This window comes from Notothenia coriiceps, unplaced genomic scaffold, assembly GCF_000735185.1.
Source record: "Notothenia coriiceps isolate Sejong01 unplaced genomic scaffold, NC01 NC01_scaffold00019660, whole genome shotgun sequence".
Taxonomy (NCBI): Eukaryota; Metazoa; Chordata; class Actinopteri; order Perciformes; family Nototheniidae; genus Notothenia; species Notothenia coriiceps.
The window spans coordinates 32,357-51,569 of NW_011352361.1; the positions used below are offsets into that span (position 1 = coordinate 32,357).

The 19,213-nt window shown below is 40.4% G+C and overlaps 1 protein-coding gene across 5 annotated transcripts in view; it reads left to right on the forward strand.

Moving 5' to 3' along the window:
- Nucleotides 1-413: 413 nt before the first annotated feature.
- Nucleotides 414-19,213, forward strand: part of col12a1a (collagen, type XII, alpha 1a) — a 53,744-nt gene continuing 34,944 nt past the window's right edge. For all 5 annotated transcript variants that reach the window (XM_010778934.1, XM_010778930.1, XM_010778931.1 and 2 more), the window contains exons 1-17: nt 414-568; nt 1,851-1,956; nt 5,450-5,566; nt 5,650-5,793; nt 6,298-6,351; nt 7,453-7,716; nt 7,820-7,984; nt 8,196-8,369; nt 8,500-8,790; nt 8,899-9,501; nt 10,050-10,328; nt 10,462-10,737; nt 10,839-11,111; nt 16,006-16,275; nt 17,782-18,048; nt 18,272-18,464; nt 18,556-18,680. In XM_010778934.1, the coding sequence (XP_010777236.1) occupies nt 1,887-1,956; nt 5,450-5,566; nt 5,650-5,793; nt 6,298-6,351; nt 7,453-7,716; nt 7,820-7,984; nt 8,196-8,369; nt 8,500-8,790; nt 8,899-9,501; nt 10,050-10,328; nt 10,462-10,737; nt 10,839-11,111; nt 16,006-16,275; nt 17,782-18,048; nt 18,272-18,464; nt 18,556-18,680 (3,565 nt within the window). In that variant the 5' untranslated portion in view covers nt 414-568; nt 1,851-1,886. The remainder of the gene's footprint in view (nt 569-1,850; nt 1,957-5,449; nt 5,567-5,649; nt 5,794-6,297; nt 6,352-7,452; nt 7,717-7,819; nt 7,985-8,195; nt 8,370-8,499; nt 8,791-8,898; nt 9,502-10,049; nt 10,329-10,461; nt 10,738-10,838; nt 11,112-16,005; nt 16,276-17,781; nt 18,049-18,271; nt 18,465-18,555; nt 18,681-19,213) is intronic.

Consider the following 19,213-nt stretch of genomic DNA (forward strand, 5'->3'; position numbering starts at 1 on the left):
TGTATTCAAGCATCTTGAACGCATTGTGAGAAAATCCACATGTGACACGAATAGCCAAGAGGTTTCTTAAAACCTAAATCTTTCATTTCAGTCCACATCTGAGTAAATACATTGGATAAGGTTGCCTGTTGCGCATATAAAACACTTCTCTTCCTCTAAGTGCCGTCTGGCCAAATGTTGCCCTGCTGTGAAATTCACATTGGCATTGGAAACTCATTAAATCAACAGACCAAAAGAATGCAGGAAAAAATGTAATTTCCAAACATTGGATCGGTCTCTGCGGGGGACATGCATCAACTGACGGGCAGAGTTTCGTAAGACACCCATATGATGGTAAACTGAGAGTTGGAACTGCCCCCCTATTAAGTAGTCGATGGTGGAAAGATTCTTCCCACTTTGAAAGAGGGTTTTCCTTCTTGGACATCTGCTGTTGGAGCTTCCAGTAGCCAGAGAGAGGAGAGGGGTCCAGCCGCAGCTCCTGAAATTCTTACTTTACTTTCCAGAGGGGGAGGCTTCAAGCAGGCTGCTCTCACATTTGCTCGATCAATTTTTTGGGGGGTTTGAATAGGTAAGTTGAATTAATTTGATTTATTTTCAAAAGTGTATTATCGGAGCTTTAACAATACAAATAACTACTTTATGTTTCAATACATTTGACAGAATATTTTGATTTTTGTCGCAGTTTTTTGTTTTTACTGTAGGAGGATACATTTCACACCAACTTAATCACTGTGTGATAAATCTAACTTAACGTCGTTTTTTGTTTTTTAAAGATAAATTACTTTCGAAGATCTTTTTGATCACGTTATTGAACTGAGCTGAATGAAATTGCAACTTCAACATTCAAAGACAAGCAAAGTCTATGTAATGTCTAGGCAAATTTGTTTTGTGATAATGCATTAATAGGCTAGCTTTTTGGCTTTATTTGCAGTTTTAATTAGATTAAACCCCAATTGTGTGCGAGGGGCCAAAAGAGTAATGTTGGTCCCTTTGGCTGCAGTATTCCTGCTCGTGCACCAGGCGGTGCGCACAGCCTGTGGTAGGATACATTTAAAGACACTTTCAGCAACAACAAAAAAAGGGATACTGTGTGGATGTGGTTTACTGGTATTGAAGTAAAAAGAGTAACCCCATTGCATACGTTTAATTCATTTCGGTATTGTATTTAAATGCTGTAATTGAAGGAGAGGATTAAGGTTGGATTTTTGAAATTTAAATGCTATATAAAATGTATTTTGTTCAAAATGACTTTCAATCAAAATGCACTGTAATATTTTACACATTTAGACACATATACAATATCATTAAGTTGCATGAATGATATGAAGAGTTTCACCCAGACATCATCCCTGTAAAGTGAGGTAGAACCAAAGGAAAGGCTGTGAGCTACATAGCGACCCACTAAAACAATCAGAAGAGCTAGAAGGCAAAAGTGTCCCAGATTATACTTAAGAAAATCAGACCGATGAACATGTGTAAAACAGTTTTTCTAAGTCCCTCATTACCAAATACCTACAATAAGTACCCACCTCAGGGTGTGGGAATCAACTAAGCAGTCAGGTGTGGCAGTTGTTGTGTAACAAAGTCTAGATGGATCTTGCAGTCTGTCATTAAGGAGAGTAATGATTGAATAATAGGAGCTATGATTATTTATTCCAGAAAATATTATTTTAAATGCAACATGTACTTTTAATGAAGCGCAAACTGGATGTTCTTCAGTTCATGTTAAATCTCGATACAGCGGTATATTAATCATAATGTATCGCCTGCATGTGTTGCTGCCTATCCACCACTGACAGTGAGCTTGTAATAAACCTGCATCCTAAAACATGTTTTCTCTTTATCATCAGACTGATTGAGGCTCTGCTGACCCTTCAGGACCAAACATGAAAATAGGGCTGTCACTGGCTGCGGCTGCCTTCTTTGCAGCCCTGCTCTCCACCGTAGATGCCCAAGGTAAAAGAAAGCACTTGGCCTCACGGCACTCACATACACTCTCTTTATCTATTCCTTCTCTTCTTTCTCCTGTACACCTCCAATGGTTCTCTATGTTACAGGAATTAGTCACTTTAAAGAGTCATCTCATTGACACTGAACTCTTTGTATTGATAAACTAAATAAAGTTATTCTTGGTTCATGTGTATGTTATATGACTATGTGCATTTTGGACTACTGACTTAATGCTTTTATCCCTCATTTGCAGCGTACTTTGTCCGATTTATCTGTGTGGACAGGCTTTAATGTCAAATCCAAATCCAGATCTCATTTACTTGTATGGTTTTGTTATTTTGGATTAAACCAATAATTCTGGAGCCATGTTTATAAATGTAAATATAAAAAATACCACACTTGCAAGTTTATTTAATTTCCGATTTCTTATTAAACGCATTTAAAAACAGGGCACAGAGTAGAAAAAAGTATTTACCCATAAATGTCTTAGGAAGGCTGCTGTCGTTTCAATTTAATGACAGCAAGCGTGTGCACTTTTTCCAAAGCAAAATTTGGAACATTGCCAAGTTCTTGTTAATTAGGCATTTAAATACTTCATCATATATTTATGCTGAGGTTGTAGTAGGATGTTGTAAATCTCGTCCTGTGGCAGCAAGTAAATACAGTTCTTTAACGTATTAAATTACTTAAGCAACATCATAGTTGTACTATAGCGGAAACAGAGTGCAATAATTTAAAATGCATACAAAACAGCAAAAAGCGTAAAAGTAGTGCTATGTTAGGCAATTAAGTTTGGTAGAAAGTCTAATAAATGGTTATATCCAAAGGGTTCAAAACTGTATGTATAATCTTGTGACTATCCCTGTTGGATTTTGTGCTCATATTACTATTGTTTTAGCACCTATTAAATGCACTTTATTGTACATATCACAAGGGCCAACATGTCATAGACTGTTAATAATCTGTCAGGAATTTTGACAGAAAATGACTCAAAGTAATTTCATATGCAAACATTTCAATCCAGTATAATGGCAAATATGGAAATATAGTATGGAAACCCTCAGATCAATTTCCTTCTGAAAGCTCCCTGGCAGTGTGAGAGGAGTCTAACGTCTCCTCTCACATATCTCCACCAACCGAATGGAAAGATGAAATACGAGAATAGCAAATTAATCCTCAGACAGCGCAAAGACAAAGAGCCTTTCTAGGGATCTTTTGCGGGTATTTGCAAAATGCTGAGTTGCAATACATATGGAAAGTTAATATGCAGCAATGTTTAATGTCAGCACATGTTGTGGAATTACTTTGGCATCTGTCCTGCCTATTTGGGAGAGTCGGTGTACTTTCCTCCTCTTTTTGGTCTCTCCTCCTGGCAGCAGATCAGGCCAGGATGGCTGTCTGGCTGGAGACTGAGGTTACTAATGGAACAGTAGCCAGACTCTGGCCCCTGGGAGCCTGAGGTGTCTTTTATTAGGAACTGATGGGACTGACATCCATATAACAAGAGCAACCACAATGTCCAAATAACCAGAGATTGTTAGTTTGACAAAACCACCTTTGTTCCTCAGTATATTTTATAAGCAGGAGGACATGGTCGGAGATATTGTAACAATTGAAATTGCCTGAAACCAACAAATGTAGGAGAGCCACGTTGACATGGAAGTCAACCCTCGCCTAGAACAATTTCATCAAAATGTTTTAATCCGTAATTGATTGGCAATTGCTACCCACCTCCACTCCTACACCCACATACACTTCCGTACCCCATACCATTTCGTGTTGGAGATGATTACTCACGGAGAAATCAGGTGGAACGCGGCCCATCGGGGCTCCTTGAGTTGATAAGTCAGGTTGGTGATCCTCAAATCGCAGTTTTTAAATTATCTGGTGGGCTCCTGTTTGTCATCTGCCTGTGCGTTCAGTGTGTCCCAAGCTATGGCTTCCTCCTCAAAATGTATTTTACAATGATATTCTTGCCTCCCATGGCATTCTTATTTTACTTTACAGCTAGCATGAACCCACCCTACAGTCCCATGCATGCTCACTTACCTAAGATCAGCCCTATCATGGTATGTTACCACTAAGGGTAAATTAAGGCTCGGCCTGGCACTACAAGTCAGTTAAAATTTCATCATGCTATCCTCAAGAAAATATTGAATGTATCACAAAATAATTTGTTTAGTCTTATTACTTTTTTTTTATTGAACACTTATTTGCTACTGTTTCTAATTACATCACTTTTCAAGGCGAGTAGCATGAAGCATGAACTTAGCTAACTATTTAATTAACTAATACATTTAGACAGAGGTAGTTTATAACTAACCTTATGACCCTTTTTAAGTGCCAATGGATAACTTGGTTAATAAAATGGGAAACAAATGTAACTTTTATGCATGTAAATAACACATGCTAAATGTTAGCACAATTTCGATGACATTTGCCAACTAACATTAGCTAACTAACATTAGCCCTTTACCTCGATTTCGTACCAACCTAAAGGCTGTAAAAAAGGAATATCATTTAAAAATATGTTTGTCATCTCTGTCTGTGTGGTCCCAATTGTACATGGAAACTAAGTCCAGTCAATTAAAGTTGTTAAACCAAACAACTTTCTCATGTACATGATGCATGACGATGTGTTCAAGTCAGCTCGATGTAAAGACGCGAGGCCTTGTCACACTGTATATGTTTTTCCTTTATTTATTTTTATGTACACACTTTCTCTATTATATTACATCTAAACAGTTTAAAGATTGTCTACATTAATTTGATCTCCCTTGACGAATGCATTATTCTGCCAATGAAAAAGTACACAAGGGTCTCCGGCGACAAATTGTGTATTCTTTTTAAAAGGTTTGCAATGGATGTGTGCCACTCATCGTGTAAAGAGTTCTAACCAAATCAAAGCACTTTTCATCTTTGAAATATGTTTATATACAATGTATATATAACATATGGTGTTTAACTTTGTCAAGAGTTACTTCAACAACTATATGGCAACCTTGATTCCATTGTATAATCAGTATCTGTTGTATTTTTGTTATGCTGAGATCAACTCGTACATATAAGGAGTTTAGTATAAGGTCGGGGCATGCGTTGTTATGACTGCACTCAGCATGTGTTGTTTGGTTCACTCAATGTTTGCACTTTGGTAGAGTTTGCGTGGAGTCGTGCACATGTTGCGTATGCCAGTGCTTGAGTTGCTGGCCATCGTGGTTGGGCAACTCAAACAAATGCCATTTTACTCCAAAATGGCTTCTCACACTTTTTTCAATGTTGTCACATGTTCTTTACTTGTCATCCTTACAAATGGACATCAGTGCCATGTGTCTGTCCCCAACAATGAACAATTCCACTTCAGTCATGAAGTGTTTGTCGTTGGGATCAATGTGAATGCTTGATAAAAATGCCTATCATTAATTTGATCATAAATATTAAATTCATACATATGTTTATGTTTGTTGTGATTTACCAATTGTGTTTCAACTCTTTTTTGCAGTGGAACCCCCCTCAAACTTGAAATATAAAATTCTCAATGAGAACTCAGTGGAAATGTCATGGACAAGACCCTCATCAAGAATAGAGGGCTTCCGGCTACAAATTGTATCTGATGCAGGTCAGTATGGGAGTGAGCACTTAGAGTAGGTTATTGATATGAGCCCAACATCAGTTGATTTGGTTTTGAATTCCCTCTCCTAGATGAACCATCCAGAGACTTTACGCTTGATGCAGATGCCACAAAGACCAAAATCACTGACCTGACAACTGACTTGGACTACACGGTGTCCATAAACTCCTATTATGGGCCAGAGGAAAGTATTCCCATCTTTGGACAACTTACAAGTAAGTCATTTTTTTCAAAGGGGGTTCATTCAGTTTGTTTAGAAAATTCACATCTCACTTCATTTCAAGTGTAAAATTACTTTTACACAAGACACAAGCACTAGCATGACTGCATTGTTACAGTCATGCTAGTTAGTAAGCACAAAATCAACTTTAAGCATCTACATAATTTTCTACATCTCAACATACAGAACATCTCCTTCTTCACCATACCAATAGAAATAAAAATGTACCTTTAATTACACAATAAATGATTCCATGTAGCAGTATCATCTAGCCGCATGAGATGAAGGAAAGTAGGAAAAAAATCACATTTGCTTTCTATCTCTGAATTGCTCACTGTTTATACAGTTAATGCAGCATGAAGATATGCGTTTGTGTAAATGTGGGTTTGACCCTCTCGACCAGATTTTATGATGTGTTGACTGTATTGCCAGTGAAAAAGTGCAAAGTGAGGCAGGCATATGTGCGATGCTAACTCACCAAGTGTTTCCTGTGTTTCAGTCCAGTCCAGTAACACCACTGGACGAGTCAGGAAGCCACAGATAGATGCAATCAGTGAGTATGTTTACTGTAATGTCAACCAAAATCTAAACCGGGTCTGTCCTTCTAGTTTTTTGTCATCAAAATAATTTTTTCCCATGGAATAATTTGGTCAAGCGTACATTTCACCCCCTGGAGGGGTTATAACTGGATAAGCAGAGAGGGAGTGGGAGGGCATATACTGGTTATTATAATTGACACCAGTCTGTACATTAAGAAAAAGGGAAAGAAAGGCTTGAAGCTAGGAGACATGTGTTCTCTTATGAGTCATTGGGTGGAGAGGAGCAGGAGGGGGTTGTCAAGCAATGACGTATTCACTGTGCCACATAGGGGCAAGTTTTAAAGATGTGGCAGTTCTAATTATGATGTCCCCTTGTCAAACTCTTCTACTCATATTGTGAGATCTATCTGTGTACATTTACAAAAGGACATGCTCACTTTCTACCCATAAAGGTTGATCTTTCTGGAAACTTTGCCAACTTCCCATCCTATATCCTTACAATAGTGAAGCTCTCAGAAATTATTTCACAAGCACTCAAAAACTTTGAATAAACCCTAATTTGGTGCCATCATTTTCAACATTGAGTCAGGGGAACTTTTAAGGAGAAGAATGCCCTTTTAAGAAGGAATCTCATGAGTGGTGAGGAACAGAATTTGGAGTCAATGAGACTTTTGGGAAATGAGGAATAAAGGCCATCTACATGAGCCCTGCCAATTATATCAATAGATTAATCTTAAATGCTCCAGAGAATTTAATCTAGGATTGAAAGCCCCTTAGGATTTAAAAGTATTAAAGTGAATAATGCTGTTGGAACTTCTGTTAAATGTTTAGTCTGATTTTTTCCCTCAGTCTGCCGGAATGACTATACCAGCCCACTGTTTGGCACTGGCTTATATTTCCTTTGATGTCAGAATGCACATTTCTGAGCCGTCCAACTACCTGTCAAGGATTTGATTTGTTTTAGACCGGAATAGAAATAGGCCAGTGAAAATATTGTAAAATTGGTATAAAAAAAAAGCTCACTATCAAAACTGCCTGGCTTCACAAAAATCTTCTACATTATTTTCTTACTCTCCTATTCTTGACTGACTTTTATTTCTCCAATCTTTCCTTAGAGTGTTCGGTCAGTGCATTGGCAGATTTGGTTTTTCTGGTGGATGGCTCATGGAGTGTGGGCAGAGAGAACTTCAAGCACATTCGTAGTTTCATCAGTGCCATGGCAGGGGCCTTCGACATTGGCGCTGACAAGACACGGGTTGCCGTAGTTCAGTACAGTACAGACACCCGAACAGAGTTCCCCCTCACACGTTACAACAGAAGGGGAGATCTTCTCCAAGCTATCAACTCCCTGCCATACAAAGGCGGAAATACTATGACAGGTAAGGTGTTCATTTCAGAACGAGTTACAGTATTGTAGAGGTATACATTTACAGGTTTTTTCTTTTATTTCCAACTTTAATGTATGTACATTTCTATCTTAAGGTGATGCCATAGATTACCTTCTGCAAAACATCTTTACGGAGGCAGCTGGATCCAGGAAAGGTTTTCCTAAGGTAGCCATGATCATCACTGATGGAAAATCCCAGGACCCAGTGGAGGAATATGCTAAAAGGCTTAGGAACATTGGAGTGGAAATCTTTGTCCTAGGTATGGTTTGTTATTCAGTGTTTTGTTGAATAGTGCTCTCCCATGTAAAAGTCTGCCTGTTCTTGGAAACCATTTGGTTTTCCATTGATTGTTCATAAACATATTTGACTTGGTAAAAGTCAAGTACTGTTGATCTGTCTAACATTCTCAATAGTCTAAAAGCATCAACATATTCCACATCTGTTGACGTAGTTTACATTTTCCTCCTTAGGTATCAAAGGAGCAGATGAGGATGAGCTAAAGGAAATTGCCTCCACACCTCACAACAAGCATGTGTACAATGTTGCCAACTTCGACATGATCCAAGAGGTACAGAAAAAGATTATCACAGAGGTGTGCTCTGGTGTCGATGAGCAACTTGGCGTTCTTGTCAGCGGGGAAGAAAGTAAGTTAAAACACTTTATCAAATTTGTTGTTGTTAAATTTGGTTTTGAGATGCAATAAAATGAAGCACTGTTTATTTGAATACATCTTGAAACGCTCATATATTGATACATTTCCTGCATTTTCCACAGTGATAGAGCCAGCCTCTAACCTGCAGGTGACAGAAATTGCATCAAAGTCAATGAGACTGACATGGGATGCCTCCCTGGGTGAAATCACAGGCTACAAGCTCACCCTAAGCCCCATGCTAGCTGGAATGAAACGCCAAGAGCTTTACATTGGGCCCACACAGACATCAATCAATGTTCGTGACCTTTCCCCTGAGACTGAGTATGAGATCAGCCTGTTTGCCCTCAAAGGTCTGTCTCCCAGTGAAGCCATCCTGGCAATGGAAAAGACCCAGCCAGTCAAAGTGTCAACAGGTAAGATTAATTGCTGAGTACGCCATTTTTACCTTTCCTTAAATAGTTCCCTTGTTTCAGGCAAAAGCCGTACAATTAATTAATCAATTATTTTTTATATTTTGGCAGAGTGCTCTTTGGGAGTGGATGTACAGGCTGATGTGGTCATACTGGTTGATGGCTCTTACAGTATTGGATTACAAAATTTTGCCAAAGTGCGTGCTTTCTTGGAGGTTCTGGTCACTTCCTTTGACATTGGACCCAACAAGGTCCAGATCAGCTTGGTCCAGTACAGTCGCGATCCACACACTGAGTTTGCCCTCAACACCCACCATGACATAAATGCTGTTGTCAAAGCTGTTCGCACTTTCCCCTACCGTGGAGGCTCCACCAACACTGGCAGAGCCATGAAATATGTTACGGAAAAGATCTTTATCAATGCCCGTGGAGCAAGAGAGAATGTCCCCCGTGTCATGGTCCTGATCACAGATGGAAAGTCATCTGACTCGTTTAAGGATGCAGCCACTGGCCTGAGGAATACTGATGTGGAGATCTTTGCCGTTGGTGTGAAGGATGCTGTGAGGTCAGAGTTGGAGGCCATTGCTAATCAACCATCAGACGCTCATGTCTATGAGGTGGAGGACTTTGATGCCTTCCAGAGGATCTCCAAGGAGCTGACTCAGTCCATCTGTCTAAGGATTGAACAGGAGCTGCTTAACATCAAAAAGAGAAGTAAGTAAGAGGATAGGATACCGAAACCCAATAACTATGGCCATGAGTGTGCCGGATGCCATGTCCATAATTTCTTGGCATCAGTTTTGGATAACTACCATTTGCTATGTATAGTTTCACCTTCACATTGGTCCATAATGTCCTTATTAGACAATGTAACATCTGATTGTGAGTTAGCCTGGTCTCCAGGAGTCGATTTAATGGAGAGAAGCCAATTCCAATTACGTAAAGGTGCTGAACAAGATTACAACGCTTTGCATTGCTTCCAGTAAATCTGACAGATTTAAAATATTGTTATGCAATTAGATCATGGTAAGGCAAGGCAAGGCAAGGCAAGTTTATTTATATAGCACCTTTCAACACAAGGCAATTCAACGTGCTTTACAAAAATGAAAGACATTCAGACAAAGGCATTTAAAAACAGTCATTAAAAAGAAAAGTTAATAAAAGAAACATTAAAAGAAAAAATACATGAATAAAAAGTACATGATTTAGGACTATGCACTTTTAATTACAGACTACTTTAACACTTAACCTTTTACTTTCAGGTTTGCTTCCACCCAGAGATTTGGCGTTTTCAGAGATTACCTCCAGGAGCTTCCGTACCACCTGGGTAGCTCCTTCCACCGTTGTTATGTCCTACCTGGTACGTTTCCGCAAGGCTGAAGACATTACTGGTGACTACATTTCCATGGCAGTGCCTGGCGATACCACCACAGCTGTTCTACCCCACCTATTCCCCCTCACTGCCTACGAGGTCAACGTCTTTGCTCAGTATGAGAAAGGAGACAGTTTCCCTTTGACTGGTGAAGAGACCACTCTAGAAGGTAAGAACGGTTTTCGTGGACCTTAACCTAGTGTTGTCATAGTTGAAATGACAGACAACAATGGAACAGCACTAATATTGCTGAAAATGTGCAGACAGAATATTTAGAATCTGAATGATGTTATGCTTTTCAGAGCAAGGGACTGCACGAAACCTTCAAGTTACAGAAGAGACAATCAACAGTTTCCGGGTATCATGGCAAGCTGCTCCAGGTCCCGTTATCAGATACCGCCTCACATATGTCCCTGTGAGTGGCACTGGGGAAATACTGGAAGCCCAAACCATTGGAACGGAGACTGCCATAGTTCTCGAAGAGCTTTTCCCCATTACCACCTACCGTGTGTCTGTGTCTGCTGAGTATTCATCAGGAGTAGGTGACGAGATGCAAGTTGATGGAACCACCAAGGAAGGTGAGTCATGATTTTTTTTAATCCGTAAACAGCTATGTGAAACTTGGGTTCTTGAACAAGGGATATGTATTAGTGTCTCACACATTTTGGTTTGCTTTCAGTCCGTGGCTCTCCACGGGACCTCCGTGTCTTTAACGAGACAATATCCACAATGAAACTGGCATGGCAGGCTGCTCCAGGAAATGTTGTTCAGTACCGCATTGCCTTCAAACCTGCCGAGGGCGGTGACAGGAAGGAGATATCTGTCAAGGGAGATACTACCCAGGCTTTGCTGAAGAACCTCCAACCAGCCACTGAATATGAGCTGTTTGTGAGCGCTCGCTACTCTTCTGGTTTGGGTGAACCTCTTCTTGGCACAGGAACAACCTTAGAAGGTAAGGGAGAGCTACTCAATTTGAATGTTAAACTTTTGAAGCATGGTAGAACTGTAACTATAGCCAATGACTGACCGAAATGTAAAGTGGCTGTGGGCTCAGGAAGTACAGTAGGTACTGCTTTATTCAAAATTAGTTCAGTTGTCACCCTTCAAGTCCCTTCAAGTATCCACCATCTGGTATTTCTCACATCATTTCGTACATCAGAATTAAGGAAGTTGTGCTTTGACTTTGCAAAGTTGGTTGGGTATATGGGCCGTGGTTACAGGGGAAAATACAGGAATGTGGCACTTGATGTAATTCTTTTGGCATATAGACTTTAGGTTAGGGTTGCTTTCCCGCCGTGAGTTGGAAATGGGTGGGGAGTGCTTGTAAACCTAGAGACTTTATGCAATGGCTTGGAAAAGACTTTGACAGCCATATGCCTGCTGGGTAATACCTTTACATCTTACATCTAGCCTGTCTGAGACCTAGTGTGTTTGAATTTACATTGCTTTTTAAGATAAATGTGGAATATGTAATCATAAATATCAGTCGTTTTACTTCTTCTTTTTTTTTTTTTAAGTATCTGAGCATCTGTTTCGTTTTATAGATGTTTATATGCAGTGTAGAAGACTCAACAGGGGGCAGGTCATCTGTTGATTTCACACAGAGTGGGAAAGGAGATTGTTGATAGTGTCACAGGAAAGGAAGTCAAGAGGATCTCTTTTGAGAGAAAGGGAGGGGGGGGCTTGGCTCTTTGGGGACAAAACAACAATCAAGGTACTGTATCACAAAGAGGAGAATATCGCTGGTTTTCAGTTAGTTCCACTAATGGCTGCTAAACCAGTAAGAGCTTACATGGCCATGTATTTATTTATAGTGTGGAGTTAACCCCACTATGCTGTTTAGAATGTTATTAGAATGGGGATCAAATGTAAATGTTGGCGTAGCTCAACCTCTTTTAAAGCAGTTAAAGGCCAAAGACACATCAAAGTTGTTATATTTATCATAACAGCAAGAGTGGAGTTCCTTCATGTCGCCTCTTTATACTCCTGGCATAAGTGAGGTCCTAAGTGCCAGCGTCTCCCTACTTAGGGACATTTATTGCAAACCACATGGATCTGTGCACTGGCTTGAGTAAGAGGACTTTGGTGCATAGAAGTTTTTCAACCATGAATTTACAACTGCATAAAATGAATGTTTGTGTGCATTTCGATGAGGGCAAGAACTTGAAAAAAAATGTTGGTTTTGCTGTGTTTTTCTCTGTTCCCACATTGACCAAAAGGCTTGGTCGTGATCATAGAGTTTAGTTTCCACATGTCCAATCTGTGCCGTCATCAACCATACACCCCCACAGGAAAAGGTTCCATGACAAAGCACTTTGTTTAGCCAGCTCTATTAAGCTGTCGTGACGTCAGGAGACCTCAACACTGATCTCAGTGTTTGGAGTGCCAATCACTTTGAGTGACCCTTTCTGTAAGGTCCATGTAGGCGAGAACTGGAAGAGAGTGGCTTGCACAAAGTCTTCCCTTGTGGATTATAGTGGATGGAGGCCAATACAGAAGTTTTGAATAGGAAGGAACTAAACATCCTGAAATGGCTTACAAGGAGGACAGAGAAGGTGTCATAGCAAATGCTTGAATGAACAGCCCAAATGTGTATATCAAACACAACATGGCAAAATGATTTATTTAAAAAGATTGAGTTTTAAACAGCATGTGGAAGACATTACCTAAAAGGACTTTGAAAGTTGTGCTAGCTGTCTGTCTGCAGAGTTGTCTGATCTACTTCCGCCAGGGTGGGGCAATTGACAGGCAGAGGCAGAGACAGAGGGGGGGATGAATAGAAAAAAAGGTTTCTTCAAAGTGTGAACCAGAATAATACAATCTCATTCCTTAGAGTTCATATGTGTATTCTCATTACCTGAAACACCAATACCTCAATAATTAACCACTTTCATGACACAGCAAATGTTTTCACATGTGCCAGAGGGGATTATTTTATACCTTTAATGAATGCAGCCAACAGTAGGTGAAATGGTAACATCTTGGTTTGATTTCCTCTAAAACTGGTGCCTTTGGAAACATTTAGGTAGTGCCAGGCTTTTTCAGTGGTGCGGCCAGACTGTTTTCCCAGACCACTCTAAAGGTCTTTTGAGTTAATAGGCCAAAGACAGGTAACCTTGGCACGTAGACACTGGAGGCTATAGTTTGGTGACTCAATTGTATGTCTTAGTGAACCAAGAGCAATAAAGCAAGGCAAGCTTGATGTGGGATGCCATTGCTGAGATGGCACTTTGAAGGAACAATGTATTTCCTGCAGGGATTTTGGAGAAAAATACTTTGACTGTGTGAGTCATAACAAGCCAAGTCTTTTTAACTCTGTGTCTCACTACCCAATACCAAGACTTAATACTTAATGCCAAGGTTGTGAATCAAGATAAACAGTGGCAAGCTAAAGTAACGGATCCAATAGCCATTAAAAATCATTAGGATCATTTTCAGAGCATGACCTGGTAATGTCTATTTTGTTTGCCTGCTGGCATTTTAAATCACACTAATTTATATTTTCGACATCTTTGGCTGCAGATGTGAAGGATATGTCAGTACAAGCCCTGCAGGAAATCTCTTAGATGAGGTTCGATTGTGTCATTTGTGGTTTTTAAGAGATATGGGTGAGACTTTACTCTGAATGTGTGATCTGGTCTTGAACAAGGATGTAATTAAGCAAACTTTGGATGCAGTGTGGATGGTTGAGAAAGGTCCAGGATGTTGTTATTAGAATAAAGTCATATTGGATTATTGAATGTGTATTGTATTGCTAGTAAATTGCTTCTATAAGCCCAATTATAGAAGCTTATATTGAGCTACCATCTAGCATATAGTTTGCTAGTAATTTTATCATTTATTTATGATTCGAAAATTATAAAGGTAGGGTAGACATGTGGAGATTATCCGACTGAACAAAACGTAATCCATCTCTTAAATGTGTGTGAACCACAGACCTTGTTTCGAGCTATTTTCTTAAATGCTATGGAGAAATTGCATTGCTTTTTTGTCGAGGGTACCGGAAGAAGCTTACTTCCGGGTTTTAGGACGCGTCACTGCACCACTCTATAACCACAAACAAGGCAATATTACATGCAAACCAACAGTTCGTTCTAGGTTTGAGGACCATGTGTTTCATGTATGTGGGCTTTACTCCCAGGAGTGGCCCTTTCCATTTAGCTTGTCTGCAAGTGCTGATGAAAAGTGAGCCACCGTCTGCAGAACTCATTATCTTGACATCCTTTCGTCCTTGGTTCACATACAGCTGGAAAAGTTCATCCCTTTGGCAATGAAAGCTCTTTTGATGGAATGAATCGGGCATCTCTAAGTGGCCCACATTGTTTTCATGGACCTCCAAAATCTTGGGCTCTTCATTAGTTTGTGGTTGTGGCCATTACTCTTCATATCTGGCCTCTGCTCTTGAGGTGCAGACCACTCTGTTTGGCAGGCAGAGCTGTGAGGTTATTTCTATTTAGATCAGTTCCCAGAACGACTTATAGGGTGACAGATAGCTTGCCTTTTCTGCTCTATGGTTGTTAAGCATATCCAAATTATCATGCATTAGACTTGTGGTGATGCATCTCATTCTTTGCATTTGGCTTTTTACGTAAAACCTCATTTATGAGTTCTGAAGAAGGAGGTTTGAGAGAGACCACCCAGCTGCACTGCTCTGCCTCTGATTATATTGCCATTAGGTGCTGGCATGTAGGGGCTTAAGGACTCTATTCAGGATGAGGATCACAGAGGTTGTGTGGGAGGCTTTGTGTGGCAGCGTATCCTCCTATGCTAGATACAGCTCCTTTATATGGCCACCAGACCTAAGCTTTGAGTCCATCTCAACACGGGCATCCCTCTCAGCCAAGCATGTGCTGGCTGTCCATCAAGAAACGCCTACACAAATTTCCCTCCACTGTATTTTCTGTTCTCCTTTCATGACAGTTTCTCAAGAAAATTGAGTGAAGGCGGAAAAGAGAGAACTCAACATCTGCAATTGTAGCAAACACACTTGTGCTGATCAGGTTTCCTCTATTTCGATGGAAAATTAAAGTGCTGCCAGGAGAGGCGCTGATTTATGATTAGTTTTGCAGACATTTTTCCAGCAGTGTCAGATTATGAAGGGAGAAAATCAGGTTGTTCAAACAGATCCTGGGGGGTTAAAGCAGAGACAGATGAGTGATTGTTCATCGTTTATTGCCAGGGTTCTTAGTTTTGTCCACTTTGTGTTTCGCTCACTTTCTAAAACCTCCATAAATCTGCATTAGAAATCAACACCACTTTACATTACATTACACTGCATTTAGCTGACGCTTTTATCCAAAGCGACTTACAATAAGTGCATTCGACCAAGAAGATACAAACTTGAAGAAAACAGAATCATATAAGTACATCAGGTTTCATAGAGCCAAAACAGTTCAAGTGCTACTCAACTGGCTTTAGATAAGCCAGTCCTTTGTTAGTATATAAGTGCTTTGTTAGTAATTCTATCGCTCGAAGTGGAGTTTTTAGTCCGCGCCGGAAGATGTGTAAGCTTTCTGCTGTCCTGATGTCAATGGGGAGCTCATTCCACCATTTTGAAGCCAGGATAGCAAGCCGACGTGTTTTTGCTGATGGGAACTAGGGTCCCCCTCACAGTGCGGGTGCAGCGAGCCGTTTGGCTGATGCAGAGCGGAGTGCACATGGACTGTAGCTCCCTGAAGCATTTCTCTACCTAACAGTACCATCTTAGTTATTTTTGCATCGGAGCAAGTCAAAACAAAGACATCTTTAGGAAAATTCTTTAAGTAAACAATATTAAAGCTGTATTGCTACCTTTTTTCTTTTTCCACATGCCCTTTCTAAGATTGTTTCTCTCCATTCATCCACAGTGCTTGGTTCACCCAGAGACTTGGTGACCAGAGACGTCACTGACACCAGTTTCGCTGTGTCTTGGGCTGCGGCTCCCGGAAATGTTCGTCAGTACCGGCTCAGGTGGAAGTCTCTCTACACTGAAGAGACTGGGGAAACGACGGTACAAGGAGACACCACAGCCACAATCCTTGAGGGTCTCACCCCAGAGACACGCTATCAGGTCTCTGTGTTTGCTGCCTACGGCCATGGAGAGGGTCAGCCATTGGTTGGAGAGGAAACCACCGATAGTAAGTTTTAAAGACTTGTTCCCTTATCCTTCGCTTCTCTCCATATTTCGTTTTATACATCTGCTCCGTTTTTCTTTCTTTTTGTTTTTCCAATGCTTTCCTTTTTTCTTATTTTCCTTCTTTGATTTTCTGAATGTCTCATGTTCTTACCTAGAAAGTGCGAAGCTAAGCCTGATTTAACTCGAAATCCAATAAGGCCATAAAATCTCAATAACCTCAACGTGACTGTTTTGCGTTTTCCCCCATGTGTAACTGTTAAGGAGATCCTTTTTAAGAGTAATAAATGCGGTCTTGGAATTGAGCACATAGTGTGTCATCACATATCATGTCATAAACACATCTACAGCTTTAAAGTTTTACAGCCGGTAAGTAAGAGATTTCATTTAAGAGATCACATAGGCATATGAAACAGTGACGTAAGTTAAAAAAAAAGTTAAGGAAATCCATCAGGGCTGTAAACTTAATCTTTGGGTGTTATACGGTTGAGCTAAGAGATAACGTCATTCGTCTGAGCCATCAAGTATCAAGAGTACAGAGCCTTTGCGTGCACCTTTAAGACTATGCGTGTGTGTTGTATGTACAGAAGTGACGCAATGTCAAGCACACCTGCACCCAGTTTTTTTGTGAGATGCAGGATAGATAGACAGCGTCCTCTCTCTTGTTAGACTACACTCACGCTTGGATGAGAAAAGCACATTGAGCGGAAAACCTCACCAGTTGGGAGGGATTTCTTCAACTAGTTATTTAAACGGAATGGGCTCAAGGAAAAAAACATTTCCAACCTTCACTATTGTTTATTGATTCTGGCAAGCAATACATTTGGCACACACACCAAATATAACCACAAGGCAGATTTGTAAACTAAAATGTTCAATTTGCTCATAACCTTCCTTTGCTTTGCACCCGCTATCTTCTGCTCCCTTTTTTGTGCTTCGCGGATCACAGGAGTCAAACTTGGAAGCGTTGCTTTTTTCCGTTAATAAAAGTCCTTTCTCTGAAGTAGAGTAGTCTGAATATTTTCCTTTGCTCGTTTCAAGGCCACTGACAATTCACATTTGCCCTTCCTTCTTTTAAAATAAGAAACACTCCATGGTGCACAATGGAAACATGAGAACTATGGCTTTGCTCAAATTTACAAGACATCTAAGTCTGGCTCCCAAGTTTTCCAACTAAACACGATCAATCATGTACATTTGGGCCTGTATAATGGATACTCCTAAAAATCTGAATATTTGGGTAAGTTTGTGTCCGCACGCATGTGGAAACTGAGCAGATACCCAGATGAAAGAGTGTGAGGTAGCCAAGTGTGTTACCGTTTAGTTTGACTTACCAGCAGGAAAGCCATGCTGCTTATATTTCCAAAGGTATACAGGAAAATACGCATTTAGGCACACATTAAGCATAGATTCCCTCTTGAACAAGTCCCAAAGTCTACATTTTACCTCATACCATCCATTCATCATTTTGCCTTTTTCAACCTCTGATGCTTTTTTTCCTTCCTCGCAGTCTCGGCCGCTGGAAGAACGATTGTTGTGTCCGAGGAAACGGAGAAGACTATGAAGGTGGATTGGCAACCGGCACCTGGAAACGTACTCAACTACCGAGTTACCTACAAACCCAAAGCAGGAGGGCGCCAGCTAGCAACCAAGGTGCCCGGTGGCACCACCTTCACCGTGCTAAAACGCCTCACCCCCCTTACCACCTACGAAATCACTGTTTTGCCAGTCTACCGTTCCGGAGAGGGCAAAGCAAGGCAGGGAGAAGGAACAACACGTACGTTGGTTAATCATTCACTCAACCACAAGTATTGCTCTTTCTGTTGCCAAGTTGTATCCATTAAAGTAATTATAACCAATTTTACACTAAATGACTATGGCACAATTACATCACTTATTTGTTCTTCATTATAAAGTCCTTAAAATATTTTTTTTGATAATTTCCCTTCATTCAGTTCTTTGTCATTTAGACAATTTACACATTCCTCTTCTCTCCGTAGTTACACCTTATAAAGGTCCCAGGAACCTCCAGACTTCAGAACCGGCTAAGACCAGTTTCCGTGTGACCTGGGACCATGCTCCCGGTGATGTTAGGGGCTACAAAGTCACTTTCCACCCTATAGGCGAAGACATTGACCTGGGACAACTTCTGGTTGGTCCCTATGACAACACTGTGGTGCTAGAGGAGCTAAGGTGTGGCTGATTTCTTATTTTCAGTCTCAATGTCTCTCGTTTAATATCATCCAGTATGTCGTGTCACAAATCATTTTCTTTTGGTCTACAGAGCGGGTACCAAATACACAGTGAATGTATTTGGTATGTTTGAAGGAGGAGAGAGCATGCCATTGGCTGGAGAGGAGAAAACAACTCTTGTTGATTTACCTACGCCTCCTCCTTATGAGGTAACAGGTAAAGTCATTTTCTAAACAACCAACATACAACATTTAAAAAAAAGTCAGCAAAGGAAAAACATAAAACATGTTTTATGCTAAAGCTAAACATGGCATGTTTTTAGTCATTCCATGTATACACCTGTCATCACTTTTAAGGAGCGTCTCCGTTATGTTATGTCTCAGGGCAGCAACAGTCAAACACTGGGGACTCTATCACATAGTAAAGTTTTGCTTAGGAAAATACTCTCTAAACCCATGCCCCATAAAAGCTGAAGAGTTTCCCTAAATGCCTTTCCTCAAAGCTAATTGTCTCACAAAATAACAGATTTAATGGCTATTCCATCTGTCTGCGCCTTTTCTAGCTTTGTTCACTGTGACACTTTGGACTTCCGCTTTTTTATTTCCAGTCCAAGTATAGGCCAGTGTAGATTTAAGCCATACGCTCATAATCTTTTTGCGGTTATCAAATGCTTTTACTACCTCTTGAGTCGGAGCATGACTGTCAAAACATGTGAGGAGGAGAACTTATTTTTAAGTTAGTTGGAAGGA